Here is a 26,192-nt window from a genome sequence, read left to right on the forward strand (position 1 = left end):
CTCTCATCCATAGGCTGGTGTGTGGGGCTAGGGGGCGATGGGGGAGAGCATATAGAGATCCAGGGCCCCTTGAGGAGATAGGAGGAGCCATACTCTGATCAGGGCAGAGAGAAGTCATATGTTTGCTGTGCAGCTGGCTGGATGACTGGGGCAGACGTTCTGAACTTAGCAGTGACACCTCCACTTCCAAGACACATCTTGGAACGCCACCTGTGTTTTGGCGCCTCTCTGCCCATCACCTGGACAAGAGTGAAAAACTGTTTTTCCTTCCCCTTGATGTGTCCCCTTCTGCAGATAATCCATTTGGTGGGGCAGGGCTTCTAGCCATGCACATTCTCACCAATCCCCTTGAGTCTTGGGGTCTGGGGGACTGCCCTCCAGGGTTAGGGATCAGGTGATGACATCTCCCAGAGTCCTCCTGTGACCAGGGTTTTCTCTATGGGAAATTCATGGATACTGATGCAGCCACATTTGGGATTTTTTCCTGTGCTCCACCCCTAAGCTGACCATGTGGCATTGCCTGCCCTTAGGAGGAGGAGTCCAATGGAACCTGTGATGACTTGGTCCTGGTAAACAAGGCTGCACTGGCTCCTGACGGCAGCTATGAAAACAACGCTATGACATCTAACATTCTATGACCTGATTCCAAACCTCTTGCCCCCCAAGAAAAATAGGTGGTGAGAGTGGGGGATGAACCCTAATATACCCAGGAGGGTGTTGACCTCAGGGGATGCTGAAGAAAAAGGAGTTGATCATGTTGTCCACTTCTCCTTCTCTTTTCTCTGGATCTCGTCTCTCCATTTATCTTCCAATATACTTCCTCCTCACATCTTTCTTGTCCAAGCCCATTCTGGACTGTTTGGATGGATTAGAAGAGGAGCTTTCTACATCCTAACACTGTACTAGCACTCTGTACTAGCTAGATTATAAGTTAAGCTGCTCTAACTAGAGACCAAATACAGTAACTTCAACTTGAGAAAATTTTATTTTTCTCTCGCATACTAGTCTGGGTATGTTATGGTGGTTTAAATTGCTGGTACTCTGGGTCCTTCTAGCTTATCTTGATTGTGAGGGTTCACAATGACCACATTGTGTTCACATTCCCTCCAACAGAAGAGTGGAAGTTGAAGGTATACCATTCCCATTGTGGACATAACCGGAGGTTGCACATGTCATATCCACTCACTTCTCATTGGCTAGAGTTTAGTCACATGGCCACTCGAGGCTGCAAGGGATTCTGGGAAATATAGTTTTTTATTCTATTCCCAACAATAGATTCATCCCTGAGACTTTTGACATTGATGAGAATGCTTGCCAGCAGGGCACATTCTATCTCAGTGCCAATCTGCTGAAGGGCATGCCCTGGTCATGGGCTTCCTGGAGGAGGCAGTCCATCTCAAACATTAAGACTGAGGAAATCAAGAAGGTTTGATGGTCCCTAGGGAGAGGGCATGCCAGGCAGTGGGGTTGCCTGAGCAGAAGTCTTGTGCCAGATCTGGTCCCTGGAAGAAGGGATGCCCCCATCCGCTTCCCCACCCTTAGGGAGCCGACACGATGTCATCAGCATCCTTCTTTTTGCTCCAGGTACATTCCTCTCCATGATCCAGTGAGTTCACGTCCTCTTCCTGGAGGCTCGTGCCAGGGGCTGTTAAGATGAATGAGGGTCACCAAGAAGGAATGATGTGCTCCCAGGAAGTCAGTACCTGAGGGGAGCCAGTTCGTGGGTAGGCTAGTGACTCTCCTGGTAGCCCGGTGTCAGATGGTGGGAAGAGCAGAGAGCCCACTGCTCTGGGCTTTGGGTTGGGAAACATGGGGAGTAATGGGGCATTAGCACGGACCTAACAGGTTGGGAAGAAATGGGAGGCCTAGCGAGCTCCATTAGCAGTGGTTGGGACCCTTCTTGGTCCAAGGTCCCATTCTTTTTAGTGCCTCATGGCTAGACCCTGCCCTGGGAGCCTGTCTGGCATTTCCTTCCAATAAACCTCCATTCTGCAACATAATTAGAGTGAGTCGTTTTCTTGCACCTTCGAGTGGGAGGCAACCAATTGATGTGTCTTTCTCACATCGATGTTTCTCTCTGTGTGTCTCTTCCCCTCCCTCTCTCTAAAAAAAGCAATGAAAAAATATCCTCCGGCGAAGCTTAACAAAAACACAGAAACACAATAGAATGGATAAATGCATTGTGCTATGTTCACTCAATGGAACATTATACAGCAGTTAGGAGCTACAACTACACATGTTTAGCATCATATTGAATGAAAGGAGTCAGACGCGAAACAGTGTAGACTTAATGCTTCCATTCTCGTGAAGTTCAAAGGTAATCAGTGGTGATGAAAGTCAGAATAGTGGTTACTTACGGGGGAAGGTCATGATCCGAAGGGACCAACAAAGGGATTTCGGGGATCAGACAGCGTGCTGTTTCTTGGTCTGGGTGCAGGTTTTAAGGGTGGATTCACTTTGTGAAAAGTCATTGAGCTGGGCACTTAGGACACATTTTTCTGAAAATATAACTGATAGTACTTCAATAAGATGGTTTTAAAAAACCTTCCACCTTGTATGCTGGGTGTCTAGGGAAATCTAACCAAACTCTGGCCGAGTACAGATTCTTTTAAAGCGCCTTCTTCACTTTGCCAAAGGACATCACGCTCCCCTTTGAGTGCACCAGAGCCTTGACTGTGTCTTTGGGGGCCCTCCATTCATCAGTTGATGCTCAGCCACTGAACACACCAGCCTGGTACCAATGCCAAGTGTTGGTAAGAGTGTAGAGAAACTGGAACGCTCGTACATTGCTGGTGGGAATGTAAACTGGAACAGCCACTTTGAAAAAGTTTCTTAAGACATTAAATGATGCCCTTACCACAAGACCCTGCATTTCTACTTTTATCAAAGCTCATCTAATTGCACGTCATAGAAGGTGCATCGTATTGTATGTAAATTGTACCTCAATAATTATGAGAATAGTGAGAATGAGACCACTCTAAATTCACTGAGTGGTCTCATTATCACTGTAGAAGAATCTCCAAGGTGTATTAAGTGAAAAAAAAAAAATCAAGGTGCAGAAAAATGTTAATCAGAGAAAAATATGTCTGTGTTATCTCCGGAATGGATAAAACAATCTAAAAGCCTATGCTAATACTTAGTGGCTTTCTGTTGGGGGATGTGGCTGGGAAGGTGGACACAGAAGAGGGAGGGATGTTACCTAAACATCTCACACTTTTTGATGTTTGAATTAGGCGAACATAGCTTTCCCTTGCTGCTGAAACTCTTACTAATTGAATTGCCACACTCTGATTTCTCAACAACAAATAGATTTGCTTAAAAGTTAATATCCCTCGCCATGGGAACACTTGCACCTTCGAATTTACCACTCGGTACACAAACAAGCCTTGAAAACAAGAAGCAGATGTTACCGTGGCCGAAAGGATCCCTAACGTCTGGGAGTCTATGGTTTTGTAACTCCCACCCCCACCCTCACCCCCACCCCAGGCCAACGCCAGGGACTTAGGGCTGCGCCCGCCCCTACCTGTGCGCCAGCCCCCACCGCTGGGCAGCACAGAGCCGTCAGAACTGCGGCCTCCGCTCGCTCGCTCCCCTCGCCCACCCGGGAGCACGCGGGGCGGGGCTGGCGGCCGCTGGGTCGCACCTGTCAGGGTCGCCCCCGCCTCCCTTCTCCTAGGGGTGCTCTCCAGGGCGCCTCTGGGCAGAATTGGTGACAAGGAGGGGGCAGAGGTCCGCCCCAGGAGATCAGGGAGCGGGGCCTTCCATGTGCAGACCCGAGCAGCGACAGGTGGCCTCTGGCCCCTCTGATACGGTCCTCAAAGGCCGTTCCCGAGGGTCTGCGCCCCATGCCCACCCTCCACTCCTACAGGTGTGGGCTCTCTGAGACCTACGGGGCGGGAAACCGCGGGCGGGTCTGGGGGAGCCCCTTCCCGGCCCCCCTAGCGGGCCGCTCCTGCCGGGAGGGCCGCCCGGCTCCCCGAGGGCTGGCGAACGCGGGTTCTGCCGTCCAGGGTCGGGACTGGACCGGTTGCGGTCCCGGCGCGGGTGGCCGGGTTGCGTGCGGGGTCCGCGGGGAGGGTGCGGCAGATGAGGCTGCCGGCTGCACAGGGAGTGGGTCGGCGGCCATCCAGCCGGGGCGGGGCCGGGAGCGGAGCCGGAGCCGAGCTCAGAAGTCCAGGCGCTCACAGCGATGGGCCGTGGGTCTCTGAGGGCTCCAGGGTCGTCGCCGCCAGCTTGGCTGCTGCTGCTGCTGCTACTGCGACTACCGATGTCGGTGTGGGGGGCCGAGGCGTTCCGCGGTGAGTGGGAGCGCCCCGAGGGGCAGGCTTGGTCACTGTCAGGGGTTGGAGGGGTTGAACAGACCCCCAACCCCCTCCCCCCTCCCGGGAATGCGGCGCCAGGACAGGGAATTAGAGAGGGTTTGGGAAGGTCTCCCTGGGACCTGCCCAGGGATTCTCACTTGAACTTGGCCTAAGGGCCCAGACTTGCACACTCTGCCCAACTGCCACTGTGCCTGCGACAAGGCAGAGGGGCAGGAATCCTTATCCTCTGAGCAGCGCCGCCCGCAAACCCCTCTGCCTGGATTCCCAGGCCCCATCCTCCAGTGGAAACATTCCTGCACCTCCATCCCTTAGGGCTCAAGGGTCTTCCTCCTCTGGAAAGCACCTAGCCCACTGCCACCGCCCCCCCCCCCACCCCAACCCTGCTGTGATCTCAGACCAGGGGACTGACTGTGACCTCCACACTCACCCATCACCCAAGCTCACCCCCATCCTGGGCCTTGGGCCAGTGTGTAACTAGTTTATACTGTTGCCATGTTTGGTTAGAGGAGGGCTTCTCACAGAAGGTAACCTCTTCAACCCTCTGTGAGGCGGGGGCGGGTCAGCAGCTCTGAGTAGGTGGGAGGATTGGTGGAGGCCTGGATGTCAAATGCCTGGGAGGGTCAGGGAGAAGGCAGGACAGGCTGGGCTGGGAAGGGGGTAGTTTGCAGAGCGCTGTGGAGGGGGAACCCAACAGGGATAGGACCCCTGAACCCTCAGGGAGAGGGACCACAGCCCTCATTCTCATGGTGATGGTCCCCAGGCATTCCACTGATTCCTCCTCCACAGCCTGGAGTCAGGGGAGGGGGATGCAACCCCCTGGGAGGAGTGGAGAGGGGCTCTATGCTCCCCAACACTACACTGGCTCCCCTAGTTTCACTTAGCCACCACAGCCCCATCTCTGCCTCCCTCTCCCCCATCAAGGTGCCAGAGGTCAATATGTGGGAGGCCTGGGCCCAGCAAGACCTGGTTCTCCACACCCAATGAAGTCCTCTCTGGGCTAAGAGATCCTCCCCTCTCCCCAGAAGCGCTCAGACCCCTGCCCACACTTGCCCTGTCTGATGGCAACTGCTTGATAGCAACTCACTCATCCAATCAGGGAGGGCTTCTTGGAGGAAGGAAGCTCCTGGAGTTGCTGCTATTCCAGGTCTTTGATGATGGGGTCTGGGGAGGAGACAGACAAGGAGAAAGGAGTTGGGGAGGCCTGGCAGTTGCTGAGCCACTTCCACAGGCCAGTGTCTCAGCCTGGGCAGGGCTGGGTGGAGGTGGCGGAGCTGTCAGTTCTGGGAGCTGGGCTTCCCCAGGACTGAGTGCCAGAGGGGTGGGTGGGCTGCCTGCAGGCTCTGGGCTGCCTGGGGCCTGGCTCCTGCAGGGGGGTGTAGTGCAAGAGTTACTGTAGTCCTTGGGAGGAGGATGATTGGGGGCATTCCAGGGGAGCATTCCAGCTTCCTCTGAGTAATGCTTGGCTCTGGTATTCCTCCTGGAGCTCCTGAAGCACACCCACTCCCACTGGGAGCACTCAGGCTCTGTCCCCCAGCCTCTGGGCCAGGGTCCCTGGAAGCCCCACTTCCTGCATGAAGCCCCCAAAGGCAGCTCTGAGCAAAGTGAGCCTCCCAAGAAAACATCTAGCTGTTGTTTTTCTCAGAGGGTGGTGGAGACACAGATCTCTCACCCTGAAGGCATCTGCTGCCCAGTCTAAAAATATCCCAGGCTGCCTTCCTCTTTCCCCCTTGCACTGGTGGCCTTGGTCTCTCCCTTGTGACCTTTGACACCAAGCCCTCCCCCAAGGTAAGTGGGGCTCCAAGCATCCCCAGCTGAACTATCCTTCCTAGGCTCCTCGGTCTCTCTTCTGCCACCCCCCAGGCTGCTCCTCGGTTCCCAGGGCACCCCATGGATTGTTGAAGATGGATGGTCAAACCCCATCCCTCTGTTGTCCTTGCTCCCCTCTGCTCCTCAGGTTCCCCCTCACCCTGTGCTCTGTCCTCACATCAGGAAACACCCCCGGAGAGCCAGTCACCCCTCTCTGGGTCCTGGACGGAGGAGCCTGGCGCTTGGTCACCCTGGAGGAGCCGGTCAGTGCCACATCATCCCTTCCTCTGCGGGGCCCAGGCTCTCCCAGCCCCTTGGCCCCTCCCCGGGTTGCAGTGTGGCAGTTTTACTGCGTTCCCTCAGCTCCCCTCCCAGCCCTTTAGGCTCCTCCCGGAAGGGTTAGCAGGCAGGGGTGGGGAGACATCTAGATTATGTGAGCCTGCACACATGGAAGTCATTTTCAGGCTTCCCCCTCACTCCTCTTTCTCTCCCTTCCCACAACTCTCCAGGCACGAAACTTCAGGGATCTCTTTAAGAAAACACAAACTTTGCCTTTCGCAAAGTTTTCCAGAACATGTCACCCTGTGGACACATTGCTGTCCTCTCCAGGACCCTGCCATCGAGGGGCCTGAAACTTCAGCCTCACGGGCTCATGCAGAATCCACTTCTGTCCAGGGGGTAGTGGTCACTCTTCTGGTGGCCCTCAGATGCAAGCTCACCCCATTTTGATTCTCCAGGATGCTCTGCCCCAATTTCCTCCCAACACCCACCCATCACACACTGTCAGAATAACCATAGCCCCACCCACACGTGCCACAGAGATAGCTGTGCTGCAAACCAGGAGGCCAGTGGCCTCCGTATGCCCATCTCAGAGAGGGGCACACGGAAGCCCAGAGAGGCTGGAGAAACTGCCCAAGTTCGCACAGCTCTTTAGCCTAGAAGTCTGAGACCCACTAGGGTCTGAAAGACTTCAAACCATTGGCCAATGTCCCCCAAACCTAGAGAGCCCTCTTCACCCTGAATTTTCAGGCAAGAAAGGACAACCCATTGTCCAAGCCACGCTGGCCTGGAGGAAAACAGGAGAGCACTGCCATGAGGCCGGGAGGCTGACACAGGCCCACAGCTCCCTCGCTGGGTCCCCCAGACCCTCAGGGTCCCCATTCAAGTGGTCAAGCATGGCGCTGGCCCAAGCTTTGAGATCATTTTCCTGGATGTCACCAGCAGAGGGCAAGGCTGGGCTCACGCTGGAGTCACCCTGACTGTGGACCCTCCTGGTCTGGTCTGGGCTGTGACCTTCCTTGCCCCCAGGGAGCCTGCGGAGATGAGGTCGGTGTTGAGGCAGGGAGTCCTGTCCCAGCGGAAGGAAACACTCACATTTCAGGTCAGGGATGGGGTACATAGTGAAGAGTAAAGGCACTAGGAGGGCAAGAAGTGAGGACAGCAGGGGCACAGAGGTGTGGAGGAACAGAGAGGGGATTCTGGGGTCTCGGGGTGGCAGGAGGAGGCTTTTCATTGGGGCCCCTGCCTTTCCTTGGTACAAACCTTTCTCCAATAAAGCAAGTGGCATTCCGGCCCCATGAGCTCATGCTCGGGGCCTTGCTGGGCTCCTGCTGGGGCAGGGAGCTGTCTGCTCCCCACCTGCGGAGGAAGTCTCCACTCCAAGACTGCGAGCCCCTTGGCCTCCGGCCCAGCCCGTGCATTGTGGACTAAAAAGGAAGGGCCAGCGAGGGTTGGGGCCAGCATTCCGAAGACACAGCAGTTCTCCCGCAGGCTCCTGGACTGCCTCTGGGCCCCCAGCCAGGCTGAGTGGACGAGGGAGGCAGATGAGTCTTCCCACGTGGGAAGCAGGGAAGGAGAGGCTGGCCTGCTGGCCCGGCCCACGCCCTCCCCGCCTCACTCCCCCACAATCTGGCCAAGAACACCAGTGTTTTTCTCTTGGCCTAGGCAAGGGGTCTGTGTTTACTTCATAGGGTCCGTGAAACAGGTTTGGGCGAGCCTGCTGGAGACCAAGGAATTTCAGGGCCTGACATTTTGTCAGAATTGGAGGTGGAGGAGTAAAGTCTGACTTCTACCGGGAGCGGGGAGAAAAGATGCCAAAACAAGAGGTTGTGAGGAGGCCTGAGCCATGGCTACCTGACATCCACCCACCCCCTGCACTGTCTTCAGGACCCCACTTCCTTCCTGCCTAGGGGAGGCCTGGCATGAAAGAGGGGGAAGAGCCAGAGGGAAGGCCCAGTAACCTTGAGCAAGGCAGGGCCCCTTTCTGGGACCCCTCGTCTCTCTAGGGAGGAAGCGGTGTGTCCCTAGCGGGCTACGTCAAATGGCTGTTGTCAGAACAAACATCCTGAGTTTGGGAACATCTCACCCCCACACCACCCATGCCCATCAGCATGCTCTCACCCCCACACCCACCCATGCCCACGAAGGCAAGCAGGGACCCTTCTGCCCCTCACCCCCATGTTCTCCCCATGAACTCCCTGGCCGGCTGGCTCCCTACCCACCAGCTCCCTGGCAAGCAGGAGGCCAGGCTGCCTGCCACCTCAGCCCTGCACTCCTTCTCGCCCAGGTCTTGAAGCTCGACACGGGGCTGGTAGCCTTGGAGGCTGGAGGGCAGGAGCTCCTCCTGGAGTTGGAGAAGAACCAGTGAGTACCAGTCCAGGGAGGGGGCTGGGAGCCAGGACAGCCTCTCTCTCTGGGGGTGGGGAACAATGCTGGGGGCAGGGACTGGTGGGAACCCAGGAGGGAGGCTGGAAGGGGGAGGGCTCCCTTGAGGCTGAAATGGCCTGTTGGGTTGGGTCAGCCCTGTTTTGGAGTACATCTTTCATCCAGGCCCCAGGAGCATCTTGTCAGCTCTCTGCCAGAAAAGAGTGTGCATCACCCAATGTATCAAGTGCTTGTTTCATTGCAGGCACTGCTCTGAGCACTCCACCCAGGTTATTCTCCCCCAGGGAATCAGGTGCACTAGGAATAAGCTAGTTCCACCATGCCTACCCACGGTTTCTCTGGGGTTTGGTGTCCCCCACCTTAAATGGGTTGATCACATCAGCTACCTCCTAAGTTGTGTATGGACTGAGGCACAAAGCTTGAGAAGGTGAAGGAAAGACTGGGGGGTGAGGAAGCAGGCATCCCAGATCTCTGGGGTGGTCTGGCAGTACAGAGGTCAAGAGAGATTGACTTATGGTTGATCCATCTTGGTGGGAGGGATCCTGGGGAGATGTGGCCCAAAGATGGAATCATTAAGGGAATGAGCATCACTGGAGGACAACTGGGGAGAGATGTGGGGTCTGCAGGCCATAGGAGAAGATTCAAGGATCCTTGAGGTAGGGAGGTGGACTAGAGAGAGGACTGACCTGATGCCCAACAAGGCTGGGCAGCAGGAAGTGCCAACAGGGAATTCAGCCGCACTTCCTTGGCTCCGAGTCCCACCTGCCCAGCCGTGTCTCCTGAGTCCTCTCCTCCTGCCCAGCCCTAGGCCTGGGGAACCAGCTGCCTGCCACCGGCTCCTCAGGGTCACAAACTGCCCCTATTGCTGCTCCTCCCTGGTGCTTCCCACACTCCCATTCCCATATCTAAGCCACCACCAAGCCTCCTTCCTGCTCTTCACTTTTCTCCCTCTAGCCCAGGGGTTCTCAAGCTTCCTAATGCCGTGACCCTTTAATACAGTTCCTCATGTTGTGGTGACCCCCAACCATAAAATTATTTTCGTGGCTACTTCATAACTGTAATGTTGCTACTGTTATGAATCGTCATGTAAATATCTGATATGCAGGATGTATTTTCATTGTTACAAATTGAACGTAATTACAGCATAGTGATTAATCACAAAAACAATATGTAATTATATATGTGTTTTCTGATGGTCTTAGGCGACCCCCTGTGAAAGGGTCGTTCGACCCCCAAAGGGGTCGCGACCCACAGGTTGAGAACCGCTGCACTAGCCCAAGGTTTTTCTGAACTAAGCAACACACAGTCAGTCATTCCTGTCCCTTTCCTAAGACACACTGTGGGTGCTTCTTTTTATGGGCCCAGCACGCTTTCGCTGCGCGACTCTGCTAAGGGTGCTTCTTTTTTTAAAAAAAAAATTTTTTATTGATTTCAGAGAGGGAGAGAGAGATGGAATGATGAGAGAGAATCATTGATCGGCTGCCTCCTGCACACCCCCTCCTGGGGATCGAGCCTGCAACCCTGGCCTGTGCCCTGACCAGGAATCCAATCGTTACTCCCTGGTTCATAGGTCAATGCTAAACCACTGAGCAACAGGGACTGGGCTGGGTGCTTCTTAAGTGCTAGCCCTGTGCCTCACTCAGAGCTGCTCCATTAGCATTCAGGGAGGAAGGCTGGAGGGCATCCTGGAGGAGGCAGAGCTGAATTAGGTGATCCCTACAACACCCCTTCCCAGCAGGCTGCTGGCCGCAGGATACACAGAAACCCACTACAGCCCAGATGGGCAGCCAGTGGTGCTGGTCCCCAACCAGAGGGTGAGATACTTCCATGGGCACTGAGGTCAGGGTGAGGGGTGCTAGGCATGCACTCCCCGAGGGCCTCCCCACCATTCCTTCCCCATTCTCCTGTTCCTAAGGAGAGGCTGGAGCCAACCCTTCCCCACCCCCAACCTGCCCTTCCCACTTCAGTCCTGGCTGAGATTTGAGGCTGGATCCCTTGCTCTCCAGAATCATTGCCATTACCATGGGCACGTGAGGGGCTTCCCGGACTCCTGGGTAGTCCTGAGCACCTGCTCTGGGATAAGGTGAGGAGTTCTGGGGGAGGGGCTGGGCCTGGGGCAGGGGTAAGAATTCGCTCACTCCCCTTCTGCACCCTTCTGCATCCTAGGGGTCTGATCACGCTCAGCAGCAATGCCAGCTATTATGTGCATCCCTGGCCAGCTGGGGATGCCCAGGGTGCCTCAACCCACAGGATCTTCTGGACTGAGCAGCTACTTAGCTGGAAAGGGGCCTGTGGCCATAAGGATCCTGAAGACAAAAAGAACATGACCAGCCTTCCTCCTGCCACCCAGATCAGGGTCAGGGGCACAGACAGGGGTGGGAGTGGGAATGCAGTATCCCCAGCCCTCCAAATCCGAAAGACAGGAAAGGGTGGCCCATGTTCAGGGTCTCCTGTCCTGATGTTTTATTTGAAGGCTGAAGAAACAAGTTCTTGAAAAATTTTAAAGTTACCTTTGTGCTTTCCAGGGGTTGGGGTTGGTGGTCAGGGCTCAGGCCAGCAGCCTGCCACTCAGGGTCACCGCTGCCTCTCCGCAGGACTGGCGGGAAGCCCAGCGAAGCCCGAAGCACCTAGAGCTGTACATAGTGGCGGACCACGCCCTGGTGAGAGGAGACTCCAGGGGGCTGCCCGGCTGAGAGGGGCCAGTCAGCTGGTCACATCACCATATTGCTGCCTTTCCAGTTTGTGACCCAGCACCGGGACTTAAACCACACCAAACAGCGGCTTCTGGAGATCGCCAACTACGTGGACCAGGTTGGTAGTGGCCGCCACAGGGGCGGGCAGGTCCCAGCTGGAGGAGGCAGGCTTGGAGATGAGGAGAGCATATAGGGGGGAAGAGAGGGGTCACCAGCAGGATGGTGTGCCTGGTCCCGGCTTCAGGCCCGTCCTGCCCTGACCATAGATTCTCAGGACCCTGGACATTCAGGTGGCGCTGACCGGCCTGGAAGTATGGACCGAGCAGGACCAGATCCGCATCACGCCGGACGCGAACAACACGCTCTGGGCTTTCCTGCGGTGGCGCCGGGGGCTGTGGGGGCGGCGGCCACACGACTCCACGCAGCTGCTCACGTGGGTGCCTCCCATCCCCACACGGGTCCCCGGCTGGGCGGCTCCTCCTCCCCGCGCGCATCACCAGGTCACGCTGCGCTCCACCTTCAGGGGCCGCGCTTTCCGGGGCGACACCGTGGGCCTGGCACCCGTGGAAGGCATGTGCCTCGTAGAGAGCTCTGGAGGCGTAACCGCGGTGAGCTGCTCCGCGGACTGGACACGGGACAACAGGAGAGGTGCGGGGCGGTCTCCGCAACCCGCAGTGACCGTCCTGCACCCGCGCCCTCGCAGGATCACTCGGAGCTCCCCATCGGCGCTGCAGCTACCATGGCCCACGAGATAGGCCACAGCCTCGGCCTCAGCCACGACCCCGACGGCTGCTGCGTAGGGGAGGCAGCGGAGCCAGGCGGCTGCGTCATGGCAGCAGCCACGGGGTATGGGCGACCGGGCGACCGGGTGGGGAGGAGCTGCTAGGGAGGCTCCACTAGACCCAGGCCCTTCCTCGGCTGCACTCCTTTGGGTGCACGCTTATCTCCCAGTTTCCTCTTCTGTATGATCATCGTACCGGCCCCGAGTTGTGAGGCTTAAATGGAGTAAACACAGGACAGCGAATGCTCACGAGTATAAAGGTTCTTTTCGGAAACGCCTAGCCAGGCTGTTCCTACAGGGCTGGCCGCGCTGGGTCGGGATTCCACGTTCAGTCTGGCGCTGCTGGCTCCGGGAGGCACGCCGTCCCGCCCCGGTCCAGCTGAGCACCCTCTCTGGGCTCTGCCCCCGAAGCATCCGAGCCGCCCGACACGCAGCTGTGCGGCCCGGCTCGGGTGGTTCTGCAGTGACCCGAGAGGAGCAGGGCGTTCAGGGGGCGATCCCTGCAGGCGCCGACGCCCTTGCCCGCCCGCAGGCACCCGTTCCCCCGCGTGTTCAGCGCCTGCAGCCGCCGCCAGCTGCGCGCCTTCTTCCGCAAGGGGCGCGGCTCGTGCCTCTCCAACCCGCCGGGCTCCGGGCTCCCGGTGCGGCGGGCGCGCTGCGGCAACGGCTTCGTGGAGGACGGCGAGGAGTGCGACTGCGGCGCCGGCCAGGTGAGGTCCGCGCGCCGGGCCCTGGAGGCCAAGGCTGGCCCCGGCCCTCCCCCTCCTCCAAGGTCGGGCGCGCGGACCTCACCTGGCCCCCCTTCTCGCCCTTTTGGCTCCAGGAGTGCCCCGACCCCTGCTGCTTCGCGCACAACTGCTCGCTGCGAGCGGGGGCCCGGTGCTCCCGCGGGGACTGCTGCGCGAGCTGCCAGGTGAGGGCGCGGCAGGCTCCGAGGGGAGGGTGGAGGGTGCTGTGGGGCAGCCCTGCTGGCCCTGGCGGATTGGCGCCCTCCGTCCCCGCGGGTCCACCTCGCTCTCCCGCCGGGCTGTCCCGCCCCGAGCCTCGCTGTGGGCGCGGATCTCTCACGGTCCGTTGTCCTCTGTGTCTCGGTCGCTCTCCCGCACGCGGGTCACCTGCACAGCTGAAGCCGGCGGGCGCGCCGTGCCGTCGGGCTGCGGGAGACTGTGACCTCCCTGAGTTCTGCACGGGCGCCTCTCCGCACTGCCCCCCCGACATTTACCTCCTGGACGGCTCGCCCTGCGCCAGCGGCCGTGGCTACTGCCTGGACGGCGCGTGCCCCACGCTTGAGCAGCAGTGCCAACAGCTCTGGGGACCCGGTGAGAAGACACGCGCGGCCTTGCACCCCGTGCCTACCCTTGGGTCTGGGGAGTTTTCTCCTCTAGGAAAGATGGGAGGGGCGAGGGGGGAGGGGGAGAACGGAGGGCGGGGTCAGCCTAGTCCCCAGCCCCGCCCGTGCTTCTCCAGGCTCCCGCCCAGCACCGGAGGCCTGTTTCCACGTGGTGAACTCGGCAGGAAACGCCCACGGCAACTGCGGGAGGGATGAGGAGGGCAGCTACGTGCCTTGTATGCAGAGGTGAGGAGAGAAGCGGGAGGGACCGGAAGCTGGGGAGTGGGTTGGAGACAAGGGGGACCCCCCCCCATGCTGCTTGACACTTCAATTGGTCCCCAGGGATGCGCAGTGCGGGAAGCTGCAGTGCCAGGGCGGGGAGCAGAGCCCACTGGCACCACACACGATGCCGGTGGACTCTACCCTCCGCCTGGACGGCAGGGAGGTGACTTGCAGAGGGGCCTTCCTGCTACCGGGTGCCCAGCTGGACCTGCCTGACTTGGGCCTGGTGGAGCCAGGCACCCAGTGTGGGCCTACAATGGTGAGCCCTGCCCACCAAGCCCGCCCTGCCACTCGAGTCCCTAGGCCAAAGCATCACTCCCCCACGGTGCTTAGTGCACTCCACTGCCCATAGGTGTGCCAGGACAGGCGCTGCCAGAACACTACCTTTCAGGAGTTGGAGCTCTGTCTGACCGCCTGCCATGGCCATGGGGTGAGTGGTCTTGAGTGTGTGTGTGTGTGGGGGGGTGCCGGGGGGTGACTGACCTTGAGGTCCCTGACCCCATGGGACCCTCCTTTTCTCTTCCTCTGCAGGTTTGCAACAGCAACTATAACTGCCACTGTGATCCTGGCTGGGCTCCACCCTCCTGCGACAAGCGGGGGGCGGGTGGCAGCCTGGACAGTGGCCCTGTGCAGCCAGAAAGTGCGCACAGAGGGGGCGAGTGGGGACGGGCCCTGTGGTGCACCTACATAGGACTCAGCCTCACCTTGTCCTTTGCAGACCAGGACGCCTTCCTGCTGGCAGTGATCTTTAGCTTCCTACTGCCTCTGCTTCCTGGGGCCGGCTTGGCCTGGTGCTGCTACCGGCAGCGCGGATCCCAGCTTCAGCACGGCCTGTGCAGCTCAAGGAGGGCCAGTGGGTAGGCTCTGAGGTCCCTGCTCCCTGAGCCCACTCCTGTGGTTCCTGCTCCTCAGAGTTCTGCTGGGCCTGGGACAGCTTGGGTGGTGTCCTTAGTTAGGCCTTGTCCCCAGAGGCAGAGAGGCCTTGAGCAGGAGGCACCAGGGGCCAAGGGTGGGGGTCCCTTCCCCATTGCTGTGGTTGTCTCTTTTTGTCCATTCTCCTGTTTCTCCCACCAGGCGATTGCCTCATCTTTGACTTGGCCCTGTTTTCCACCAGCTCATAATGCAGTCCCTGCTCCACTGTGCCCCTCAAGGCCTCCCCAGCCTCTTTCTCATGAGCTTTTGGCCCTGTCATTTCCTCTGCCTAAATCTCTGCTGTTACTCCCTCAGGTTCCTAAATGCTGGGTTGGCACATCTTTCCATTCCAGACCACCGGTCAGCTGTAGCACCAGTTGCCCTTGTGCCAAGGCCTCGAGAGGAACCCAGCTCTCATAACCTGGGAGGAGGGTTCTATAATACCAAGCATGGTTGACCTAGGGCTGCCCCACTGGGTACTGGGCAAGGCAGGCACCTCATAGCCACATCTGACACAGCCTGGCCTTGGGTGTGCCTAGGACAAGCTGAGGGAAAGGGCAGGGTTTGGGCTGGAGATAGGGACAGAGGCCCTCCCTGACAGCGGTGGGCACCAGGCAGGTCCCAGGTGTCAGGTGAGGGGCCTTGACACAATGAGCAGTGATTGCAGTGCTGTGGGCAGTGGTGCAAGGTGCTCAGAGCTTGGTGTATCAGCATGGGGGGCCCTCCAGGAGGGGAGCAACTGCATGTCATCGCCAGGGCAGAGTCTGGAGGGCAGTGGAGACTGTTTTGAAGAGACATGGAAGTGGCAGGCCCTGGGAGATGGAGCATGAGCAGTTAAGAATGGCTTGGAGTCATCGAGGACAGGAGGGTCACCCAATGGCAAGGAGTGGAGAACAGCTGTCACTAGAGAGAGTGACCTAGAGCAGGAGGCTCAGTCAACACAGAAGGCGGGGGGAGGTGTCCTGCTCAGCAGCACTGTTCCAACCTCTTATCTCGCTGGTCAGGCCCAAAGATGGCCCATGCAGGGATCACCCCCTGGGCAGTGTTCAGCACCTGGAGTTGGGCCCGATGACCACTGGAGAGCCCCGACCCCTCAGTGAGTGAGGTGCAGGGGGAGATGGGGAAGGAAGTGAAGGGATGGACTCTTGGGCCCCCTCCTGTACACTTAACACCCAGCCAACTTGAGTCCCCAGTGCCCTACCCACCCAGGAACCACTGCCAACTGTGTTCACAGCACTCGTTCTCTACCCATTGCTCCCAGACAGTGAGATCCCTGCCAGAGCCCAACAGCCACCTTGAGAAACCTGTGCCCTGTGGCCCTACCTGCACCCAAGGTAGGTGGGGACCCTGATGTGGTCCACCTCCCACTGCCCCTCAGCTCACTGTTCTGGGGTTTCTGAGCTTGGGTTCTGAAGCTGTTGTCATGGAGGCCAGATGCTGGAAGCCTCTGGAGTGGGCGAGGGAGAAGTTGTGGCTCTTCCTGGGTCATCTGTCCTCACTGAGGGAGGACAGGGGGTCCCTGCCACATGACCCACAGCCTGAGGTCCCAGTTCTCAGGGAATGACCCCTCCCCCACTTTATTTTCAGCAGGTCAAGTCCAGAAGCCAAGATCCAGTCTCTGGCGAGCGGGGGATCTGAGATGAGGACACTTAAAAACAGGTGGCTACTGACACTTGGACCGCCAGGGGCAGAGTCAGCAAGTCAGCTGACCGGTACCTTCAGGCAGCTTGCAAGTTTCTTCCCCGAGTTACCTCCGCCCTACCCGCTCCAGGACCCCAGAGCCTCATCAGAGTTTGCCCAGTGCTCTCTGTTCTTTAGGGCTGGATCATGCCAGCCCAAGAATGCATCTGTTATGTAAAACTTCCCAGGTCTGAGAGACCAAAGAAAGAGGCGACAACTCCATCATTACCAGAGTTTATTAAGGGAACATATACAAGGTACATCTTGGGCAGCGGCAAGACCAAGTGGATATCCACCACACCATGCGGCAGCCGCTAAAGGGTTGTATAGACGGGCAGGATGGATAGGGGTGCTGGGCGTAACCCACCCAGGTAAGGGGGAAAGGCCTTACACGCTTGCCCAGGGAAGGGCGAGGGCCTGTTCCAGGAACCAGCATGCCTGGGACATGGAGAGGGGCGATCAGTCTCTGAGGGGACTTATGGGAAGCAATCTCTGTTCTGACCCAGAGGATCTGGCAGTGGTCAGGAAGCGCTCATGTCATGGAACAGTCTCTCCTTCACACCATCCGTCCAGGGAACGAAGCTCACATCGTCACTGACTTCCTGTCACGGGGTTGGGGTGGGGGGTAGATCACATGGGAGAGGCCTCTAACTGGGGATGTGTGCTACATGCAGCTCTGCAGAGGGCAGTGTCTGCTGGGCCAGAGCCTGGACTCGGGGACCCTACATTTCAGACCTTCCTTCCTCCCTTTTCCTGCCCTGTCTTGTCCCCTAGATGGTTCCTCAGCCCCATCCCAGTCCTAGTCCTGCACCTGAGGTTTTGGAGGAGTGTGGGGTATACTGCAGCCCCCTCACTTTGGACATTATTGAGCCTCTCCTCTATTCCCTGGGCGGGGATTGAGGGAGCCATTTTAGAAAGGGCACCAAAGGGACCGTGTGAGTCTTTTCTGCCTGTAAATTCAACCCTGTGGGGCTCCCTGAGGGGTGGTGGCTGGTGGGTGAAGCCTCAGATGGTAGCCAGAGTCCCAGACGGACCTGGGTATAAGATGGTGTTGCCTTGCTTGAATGATCTCTTTGCCCCACCTCACCTGCCTCCCTTGGACAGTCTCAGAAGCCACTTAGTCTCTTCCCTTGCTTCATGCAAGAGTTGCTGAGTGACCTGTATCAGCCAGCTGTTGCTGTGTAACAACACTCCCCCAAAACTTAAAACTAACAACCAATTCTGGGAATTGGCAAGTTAGGTTGAACTCAGCTGGTGGTTCGATTGGTCTCAACTCAGATCACTTATATGTTTGCTATTAACTGCTGGCCAACTAGGAAGTTCTTCTGGGGTTGGCTGGCTGTTGGCTGGGGTGATGGGAATAGATGGGCTGTGTGTCTCTCATTTTCCAGTGGGCTAGCCCAGGCTTGTTCACATGACAGCTGTGGGGGGCGGGGGGGGGATTTCTAAGAGAGCAGGACCAGGATTAGGATGAGGTAAGTGTGCTCATTTACTTTGGGCACAAAAAATAATAATCAATATAAGTAGTATTTTAAAAGATCAAAATTAGTGCTAAAAACCCATGATGAACAAAATTTTAAGTAAAGACAGGATCAATAACAGGACCACCCCAAGGCAGGTGGGAGCCAGAGGCAAAAGGAAACGTCAGCCATGGTGATCCTGAGGCAAGTTCCTCTCTCACCTCATCCTGCAACGGATTGGAAGCTTGTAAGATCTCCTAAGATTCCACGGCTGGCACATGGTACTTACCATGACACTCTATGGGCCAGCCTGGGTTCCAGGGATTGGCGGGGGGGAAAGTCTCCTCTTAATGGGAAGAGTGCAAAATCATATTTCAGGGCGTGTGAAGAGCTGGGGAATGGTGGCAAGTGTTCGATCCTCCCATCGGCAGCACAGGAGAGGCAGCCCCCAGCTCAGGCTTGCTTTCACTCCGCCAGCCCAAGAGGCCGAATGAGACTGTTTTCTAAAGTCCTGTGTTCTTTGTACCTGTGAGATTTTGATTTATAGAGATGACTGAGTGAGGACCTGGAGAGATGAATGCCATTGGGAGGAGTTTTTATCACTTACAGTCCCCAAGAAGTGGGGGCATGCAGGGCTGCATGGGGAAGCACCAGGCTTGTAAGGAGAGACGAGAGCTACCACAGATTGGAGGAAGCTAAGGCAACATGACCACTGAGTGTCATGTGGGATCCTGGGTTGGATCTTGAAACAGAAAAAGGACATTAGTGGAAACACTGGAGAAGTTAAAAATGGTCTGTAGTATATTGTATTGTACCAATGTTAATTCCCTAGTTGTAACAATCTATATATATAAAAGCCTAAGTGACCGAACAACCACCGGTTGCTATGATGTGCACTGACCACCAGAGGGCAGACACTCAACACAGGAGCTGCCCCCTGGTGGTCAGTGCACTTCCACAGTGGGAGCGCCGCTCAGCCAGAAGCCGGGCTCACTGCTGGCGAGAGCAGCTGCTGTGGCGCAAGCCTCTCCTGCCTCCGTGGCAGCGCTACCCAGCAGTGTAGCAGCAGCGACAGGCGCAGGGGGGCCCGGATGAGCAGGAGCAGCACCCGGCTCAGGCTCCTTCCTGGCCACCTGCCGCTTCCCGCACTGCTACATCCCTCGGGAGATGTTGGACTGCCAGTTTCGGCCCTCTAGTTATACTCTAATTATGTGAGATGGTAACACAAGGGGCAGCTGGGTAAAAGGTATAAAGCAAACACTAACATGATTGCAACCTTTGTTCAAGTATAAAATTAGTTAATAATAAAAAGTTAAAAATTGCCCTGCCTGGTGTGGCTCTGTTGGTTGAGCATCGTCCTGTGCACCAAAAGGTCGCTTGTTCAATTCCGGCCAGGGCACATACTGGTATCTAGGTTTCAGGTTCAATTCCTGGTGCACGTACTGGAGGCAACCAATCAACGTTTCTCTCCCTCCCTCCTTCTTAAAAAAAAATCAATAAAAACATATTTTTAAAAAAGTTAATAAAATTATAAAAGAAGGCAAAGAACAATGTTGTTTCAAAAAGTTTACGGTTTAGAATGGGAGAGACAGGGCCTCCTGGGGTGGCTGTAGGTGTTGCTGTGGGGAGGAGGGTGCTGTGGGGCAGGGGGGGTCCATCTAACCAGCGGTTCTCAACCTGTGGGTCGCGACCCTTTGGCGGTCGAACGACCCTTTCACAGGGGTCGCCTAAGGCCACCCTGCATATCAGATATTTACATGACGATTCATAACAGTAGCAACATTACAGCTATGAAGTAGCAACGAAAATAATTTTATGGTTGGGTCACAACAGGAGGAGCTGTATTTAAAGGGCCAGAAGGTTGAGAACCACTGACTAGACATTCAGGCTCTAGATTCAGTGGCTCCTGGATTTACCTGAGGTGAGGCTTAGGGTGGAGACTCAGTGGGGGAGGGAGTCATGCAAAGGCTCCTCCCAGTGGCAGGAGTGCTCATGTCAGCACAGCGTCTGGGTTTCTACCCAACTCAGCTCAGGCAGGGCTGGGAAGAAGGCACCTGTCCCACTGGGGTTCTGCCTGGCGCTGTCCTCCACTCTGCAGGCCGGCATGGCCCGCTGCTTGGGCTCCGTGCCGCTGCTGCTGCTGCTGCTGCTGCTACAGCTGCTTCTGAGTGAGTGGCCACCTCTTCCTCAGGACCCCTGAACTCTGGCCTCTCTATCCCAGATTCTCGGGGACAGAGTAGAGGGCAAGAGGGTGATTCCAGGAAAAGCTGGAAGGCAGGGAGTGTCGCCAGTGAGAGACCTGTGCTTGGGGTGCAGGGACACCTGGCAGTCTGCTCACAGCGCTCTGCTCATCCTGCTCCTGCCTTCGGGTCAGCCACCCCCTTTCCCAAGCCCCACCGTGGTACCCGTGCCCCAGGAACTTTCCTTTTCCTATTGCCTGCCCTCTCCCACCTTTCTTACCCTTCCTCCGGCCTCAGCACCCCCGCCCCCACCTTCGGTCTTGGAGTTTCACACTGATTTCTTGCCCGGCATCTTCAGTGTCTCCTTGCCACTCGTCTGCTGTTCCACCTGCTCAGACTGTCTCTTTCCCACCTGAAGCATCGTGGAGGGGTCATACTGGGTGGGATGAGGAGAATGAAATCAGGCAGAGGAGATCTTGGAGCTGAGATGTGCTGTTTTGAGGGTGATGATGAGGTAAGGGTTTTCCTCACGAGGGAGACAGGTAAGCAAATCAGCAGAGGTGGAACCAAGACCTTAGGGGACAGACACAGGTACTGTTGTATCTGGCTGAGGCCTGGGAACAGAAGGGGCTTTGCTGGGAGAGAAGGGCACAGTTTGCCTGCCGCGCTGTGTCCCGGAGGAGAGAGGGAGGCCAAACCTCTCCTGCCAAACCTCTCCACTTACATACCCACTCCGAGTCCTTAGTGTCTGTCTGTCCTTCTAGCAGAGAGGACGGCACTGAAGCCACTGCAAGAATCACCAGGGCACCCAAAAGAGGTGGCCAATGCCAGAGAGGGGCCCTGCTCCAAGCCCTGAAGCAGGGGACCCTCCTCCACACATACACAGTGAGATGGGGGTGGGGCCAGGCTGGGAGCTGGCCTGCCAGCTTCTAAGGGCTGAGAACATGAGGGGCAGAGGGAGCCTGGTTTGGTGCCCTAGGTTCTAGGAAGAGGCTGCGGGGCTGGATTTCGATGTGGCCTGTGGCACATCGGCCCAGAGCACACCCTCTGCCCAGCCAACCCCTGGTGTGTGCCAGCTGTGCCAGGTGCACCCTCTGGCCCTGTGGCTCGGATAGAGCCCTGTGGCCTGCCATGAGGGACTTCTCTCAGATCCACACAGCAGCTGGGCTCTCCAGCGCCCAGAGCCCTTTCAAGAATCCCTTTTTCCCCTAGCTGGTAGAGGCTGGAGGAACCAGGAGGAAGCCAGAGTCCAGATGGGGCAGCATGGGTTAGACCGGCCAGAGGGAGCACCAGAAGGGAGTGGAGAGGGAAGACGCCGGCAGGGGCCGGTGGAGGTGCAGGAGGCCAGGAAGGAGGGAGAACCAGAAACCTATGGACCCATTTGAAGGGTCTCCAAACGGATGGGGGAGAGGGAAGGAGGAGAAAGAAGAAAGCTCAGCGTGCCAGAGCGAGGATGAGTGTTCACTGTCCTCAAGGCAATTTCTGATAAGTCTTCATTAACCAGGTTCTCCCCCCACCCCCCAGCTTTGTTTCCGCGTCAGGGGCGTCTCATGAGAGTGGGAGGAGACTCGGGGATCCCTCTTTGGATGGGTGGGACGTTCTGGGCGAGGGGTGGTGCCTGGAGAGGACGGGCCTCAGCCTCTAGGGGAGCCTCGGCGCGCCCCATCCATCCCTGATGTGTTGCAGGAATCCCCCGGGCCCGGCGCGCCACTCATCCCCGCGACGGAAGGCCGTTTAGTGCTGGTCGTTCACACCTTCAGGCCACACTCTGTTCCCCTCGGGTTTTGAGCGCATCTCCGCGGGGCCTGCGGGGCGCACCGAGAACTGACTGCAGTCTGCCCGCCCCTCCACTAGGGTCTACGAGCTCGGCCGCACGGAACCGATGCGTGGACGCGGCCGAGGCGTGCACGGCGGACGCGCGGTGCCAGCAGCTACGCACGGAGTACGTGGCGCAGTGCCTGGGTGGAGGCGCGGGCGGGCCGTGTCCCCGCGCTCGCTGCCGCCGCGCCTTGCGCCGCTTCTTCGCCCGCGGGCCGCCCGCGCTCACGCACGCGCTGCTCTTCTGCCCGTGCGCGGACCCCGTGTGCGCCGAGCGCCGGCGCCAGACCTTCGTGCCCGCCTGCGCCTTCTCCCGGCCCGGCCGGGCGCCGCCCTCCTGCCTGGCGCCCTTAGACACCTGCGAGCACAGCGGGGTCTGCAGGTGCGGGCGGGGGCGGGGGCGGGGCCAGGAGGGGCGGGGCCGGAGGGCCGGGCCCCCATTCGCTCATCGCTTCCCTCCGCACCGCGCAGACCCCGCCTCCTGGCCTTCCAGGCCTCCTGCGCGCCCGCCCCCAGTGCCCCCGACGGCTGCCCGCGAGATCAGGCCTCCCGCTGTCTGCGCGCCTACGCGGGCCTCGTAGGTACACAGTGCGGGGACCCGGGCGCGGACGGGGCTCTTCCGGGCTTCCTCCACCCGGGTGGACCGATTACTGCGCTCTCGGGGTCCCCGCAGGCACCGCAGTCACCCCCAACTATGTGGACAACGGGAGCGCGCGCGTGGCGCCCTGGTGCGACTGCGGAGCCAGCGGAAATCGACGGGAGGAGTGCGAAGCCTTCCGGGAGCTCTTCACCGGGAACCGCTGCTTGGGTGAGGGCCGGGCAGGGGGCGGGAAGCACGCTTGGCCCTACTGCCCTCTACCGAGCCGCTCCTAGGGGTGTGCAGGCTTGTGCCCCTGCGGGCGGGAGAGGACCTGGAGTGGAACTGGTTGAGATTCCTGCCTCTGCCGCTTCTGAGGCAGTTCCATCCCAGAGGCACTGGCAGCTCCTTTCATCGATGGTCTTGCCGTCCTCTGAATAGCTTGGCGGTTCCCTGCCCAGCCTGCGAGGTAGGGGCCCTGAGTTTGAGGCCCCCTCGAAGCCATTTTGTGTCCATCTGTAAAAGGGGGATGATAACGGTCACCCTCCCCAGTGAGGGTGGAAGACTACAAGGTTGGTGAGGCACTCAGCACCGTTGTCCTTACTTTGTTATTCCTTACCCTGCGCCTTCCATTCCAGAAGCCAGTCCTTGCAGACATTCTATTTTCCATCTGTTCCTAGAGAGAGGCCACGAAGGTCGCCAGGGGTTTCTCAGTTTGTACCCAAGGAGCTGTCCCCTGTGCTAGGGTTTCCCAGCCAAGCCCACCCTGATCCCTCCCTCTATAGATGGCGCTATACAGGCCTTTGACAGCTGGCAGCCCCCAGTCCTGCAGGCCCATCCAGACTCCAGCCAGGACCTTGAGCACAGCCTCCTGCAGGTAGGTGCAGGGAGGGGATGGTGAGCTGGCTTCCCCTGCACTGTTTCTTCCTTCCTTCCATGCCAGTTGGGCCTAGATGGACATGAATGACCTGGGATGGGGGTGGACACAAAGAGCAGGGCTAGGCTTCTGCCTCAAGCCCACACTCTGCTCCCACCCTCCAAGGTATCCTCCACAGATGGGCCCCTGAAGGGGTGCTCCCTGCTCTCCATCTCCCTGTCTTGGCTCTCCAGACTCTGCTCTGACTAGAACAGCAGACCTTGAACAGCACAGCCAACTGTCCCACCCTGCCGGGGTACATGGCCACCTCTGTGGCCTACTGCCCCACTGAAAAGGGACTGGTTTACCTTCCCCCCCCCTCCCGGACCCCCAAGCTAGCCCCAGTGGCTCTTGCCCTGCTGCCCCCTGCAGGTCTGGACATCCTGTGTGCTTGTCCCCTGGAGTGAGGCATATAGGCTACAGGCCTAATTGCGAAGCTCATGGTTTCCCTTTCAGTCGGTTTCTTGGTTGTAGGTCTCTTTCTCCACAGACCTTGGAACAGTTGGAGTTTCCCAAAGGTTAGGCATGAGAGGGGGTCACCTGTGTAGCCGAGGCCTCACCAGGCCCCAAGATAACCTAGAGAGGGTGAGAGACCAACCAAACTCCAAGAATTATAGGAGATTTTATCAGCCCCCCAAGCAGATTATACCTTAAAGAGTAATCTGAACAGACTTATAGGCAAAACCCCCGCTAACTCTGCAGCCTTTCATGGCCCCTTCCCAGTTATGTGCCACTCATGATGATAATCACCCGCGTCCCATGACAAACGTCCCATGGCAGAGTGATATGTTGCTTGGTGGGTACCACCTTGAGTAGGTGGGAACCCAGTTCCCTGCATTGCACTGGCCATGTAGCCACCTACCCCATGGTTTAACCCAGCACTGGGAATGGTATCCACAGCTCAATAAATCGATGTTCACTGAGACCGGCCTTGCTTTCATGTGATCTGTGTCCTGGGACCTATGGTTAGCCACAGGGTGTGTTTCTGCTGCTGGCCTAGGTGACCTCAGATGGCTTCAGAACTTCTCTGGGCTCTGTCTCCTGACCTATCAATGCTGAACTGAATCTACTGCCAGGTTCTAGTGGCAGGGATTTTGATTGCTTTGATCTATATTTTTACTTCTCTGCTAGTACTCAGATAAATAAACTACACTTCCTAGCCTCCCTTGCAGCTAAGGGTGGTCATGTGATACAGTTCTGGCCAATGAATGGAATTCACAGATGAGACTTCCAGGAGAGCTCTTTAAACTGGAACTGACTTGCTGACTGGCCCCTTGAGTCTCTAGCCTCAACCCTCCCCTCTTCTTGCCCAGACCTTGGTGGCAATGTCTGTCTAGGACAAGGGCACCATCTGGAAAATTGAGCCACTGCACCAATTCCAGTCTGCTTCCCTCTGGACTCTTCAGTGCATGAGAAAAATGACACCTCTGATTTGTTTAAGGCAATTTCTCCCTAGGCTTCTGCTATTTGCAGCCAAACCTAGGCCCTCCCTGCTTGACACAGTCCCACCTCTGAGGTGTTTGGGAGCCCTGGGATCACCTACCATACTCACTTAGCGGAGCCCCATCTCAGTGCTTACAGAGCCCAGCCCTGACAGACATTTGAAAGAAGGGGCGATGGGGCTTTTGTTTTTTATTCCTGCATATTCTATCAGCAGAGAGTCAGACTCTTTCCTGGAGCTGTGGGAAATTTATCATAAAAGTTTTTGCGAACATTTGGTGTGTGTGGCCAGTGTGGACCCAATGAAGCCAAGGGCATTGTGTTAAACTTCAATTCTGCAAAAGAGTTTGGGGAGGAGAGGGCAGAACAGTGGGGGGCAGTACTAAGCTTTCTGCCCACCTCCTTCTTCCTCAAGATCGTGGAGACTCCTGATGAGTGAAGGGATCCTGTGTCTCCAGGCTGCTCTTCTCAAACCTGGTTGAGGCTTGCCAGGGGCCATGAATCTGGTGGAAGTGGACACGGCTGTTGGTGCCTTGCTCTGAGGCTTCTCTGTCCAGTGCAACCCATCCCCACGCCGCTGGGAATGTTGGCTGCAAACACAGCTCACAGCTGCCCCCTCCTCTAAAGGAAATGCCTGTAAAGTTACACTCTGCTCCCCGACACGGACTGCAGCCAATGACTGGCTGAGGCAGGGGTATCGAGGCCTAGCCTGCTTGCCTCAGGTGGGACAATTCCGTGCGCCAGTCTTGCTCCAGAGCTCCATGCGGGATCCCAGCTGAGACCGCATCCGAGCTAGCTCCTCCTGCCCACTCCTGCCTCCTTCACTTAGGAGGGTCTCCTGAGGGTAACCCCTCCAATAAATCAGGGCCTGAGAATTCCTACCTTGGGCTCAGCTTCTGGAGCACCTAGTCTAAGACACAGGTTAGGTACAGACCACACCAAAGCCCAGGCCTGGGGCTGTCTTGACCAGAAAAAGAGCCATCGGGTCTGGTACTGTGTACTTAGCAACTCGTACCAAACCCACAGACACCCTGTGAGGCAGCTGTCAACCAGCCTCCCAGCTTCAACCAGGACTCTCCTGATGAAACCAATCACAAATCCAACTGACAACCATCTGAGTTTCAGGCACAGCTGTCTTCAGGGGTTCAAATGATGTTGCCCCTGCTGGCCTGTGTTTGGCTCCCCTCTGCTGCCAGGCAGGCTCTCACCACAGGACAGGTAAGAATGCCACCAGCAGCCTCCCATCTATGATCTCTCCTTGAAGCATTCTCGGCAGAGAAAGGCACCTCTCTTTCCCAGCATTCACGGACTGTCCAAGGCAGGATCCTGGT

General features: G+C 57.5%; 3 protein-coding genes and 1 long non-coding RNA gene across 10 annotated transcripts in view; 3 read left to right on the forward strand and 1 right to left on the reverse strand.

Moving 5' to 3' along the window:
- The window catches only part of SIGLEC1 (sialic acid binding Ig like lectin 1), a 24,715-nt gene extending 22,730 nt beyond the window's left edge, over positions 1-1,985 (forward strand). The window contains exon 22 of one of the 2 annotated variants that reach the window (XM_059705654.1): positions 529-1,985. In XM_059705654.1, coding sequence (XP_059561637.1) covers positions 529-638 — 110 coding nt within the window. In that variant the 3' untranslated portion in view covers positions 639-1,985. The remainder of the gene's footprint in view (positions 1-528) is intronic. The other variant, XM_059705655.1, reaches the window with a different exon arrangement.
- Positions 1,236-6,410, reverse strand: LOC132239411 (uncharacterized). 2 transcript variants are annotated; one of them, XR_009454043.1, is made up of 3 exons: positions 6,289-6,410; positions 5,407-5,483; positions 1,236-1,645 (listed from the first exon to the last, which is right to left on the reverse strand). It is a non-coding gene; the product is annotated as an uncharacterized LOC132239411 (long non-coding RNA). The 2 variants fall into 2 exon arrangements; XR_009454044.1 differs by lacking the exon at positions 1,236-1,645 and adding an exon at positions 4,221-4,333.
- On the forward strand, positions 4,133-17,199 carry ADAM33 (ADAM metallopeptidase domain 33). 5 transcript variants are annotated; one of them, XR_009454040.1, is made up of 22 exons: positions 4,135-4,298; positions 6,312-6,391; positions 8,695-8,771; positions 10,528-10,606; positions 10,799-10,875; positions 10,959-11,148; positions 11,387-11,452; positions 11,532-11,603; positions 11,752-11,918; positions 12,009-12,093; positions 12,189-12,331; positions 12,799-12,976; positions 13,090-13,179; positions 13,390-13,585; positions 13,734-13,842; positions 13,939-14,137; positions 14,231-14,308; positions 14,410-14,518; positions 14,597-14,735; positions 15,795-15,895; positions 16,052-16,124; positions 16,378-16,395. XR_009454040.1 is itself a non-coding variant. In XM_059705657.1 (22 exons), the coding sequence occupies exons 1-21, from the start codon at positions 4,190-4,192 to the stop codon at positions 16,087-16,089; spliced, it is 2,373 nt and encodes a 790-aa protein (XP_059561640.1). In that variant the 5' UTR covers positions 4,135-4,189; the 3' UTR covers positions 16,090-16,124; positions 16,378-16,513. The 5 variants fall into 5 exon arrangements, 2 of the variants coding, with proteins under 2 accessions (XP_059561640.1, XP_059561639.1); XM_059705657.1 differs by having other exon boundaries at positions 15,795-15,886; positions 16,378-16,513; XR_009454041.1 differs by lacking the exon at positions 15,795-15,895 and having other exon boundaries at positions 4,133-4,298; positions 16,381-16,513.
- A 2,835-nt stretch (positions 17,200-20,034) lies between these two features.
- On the forward strand, positions 20,035-24,344 carry GFRA4 (GDNF family receptor alpha 4). Its single transcript, XM_059707494.1, is given in 7 exon segments — positions 20,035-20,098; positions 21,965-22,310; positions 22,400-22,509; positions 22,602-22,736; positions 23,291-23,382; positions 23,548-23,590; positions 23,593-24,344. Coding segments are annotated over 7 exon segments (825 nt in total). The 3' UTR covers positions 23,628-24,344.
- Positions 24,345-26,192: the final 1,848 nt, after the last annotated feature.

This window comes from Myotis daubentonii, chromosome 8 (assembly GCF_963259705.1).
Source record: "Myotis daubentonii chromosome 8, mMyoDau2.1, whole genome shotgun sequence".
NCBI lineage: Eukaryota > Metazoa > Chordata > Mammalia > Chiroptera > Vespertilionidae > Myotis > Myotis daubentonii.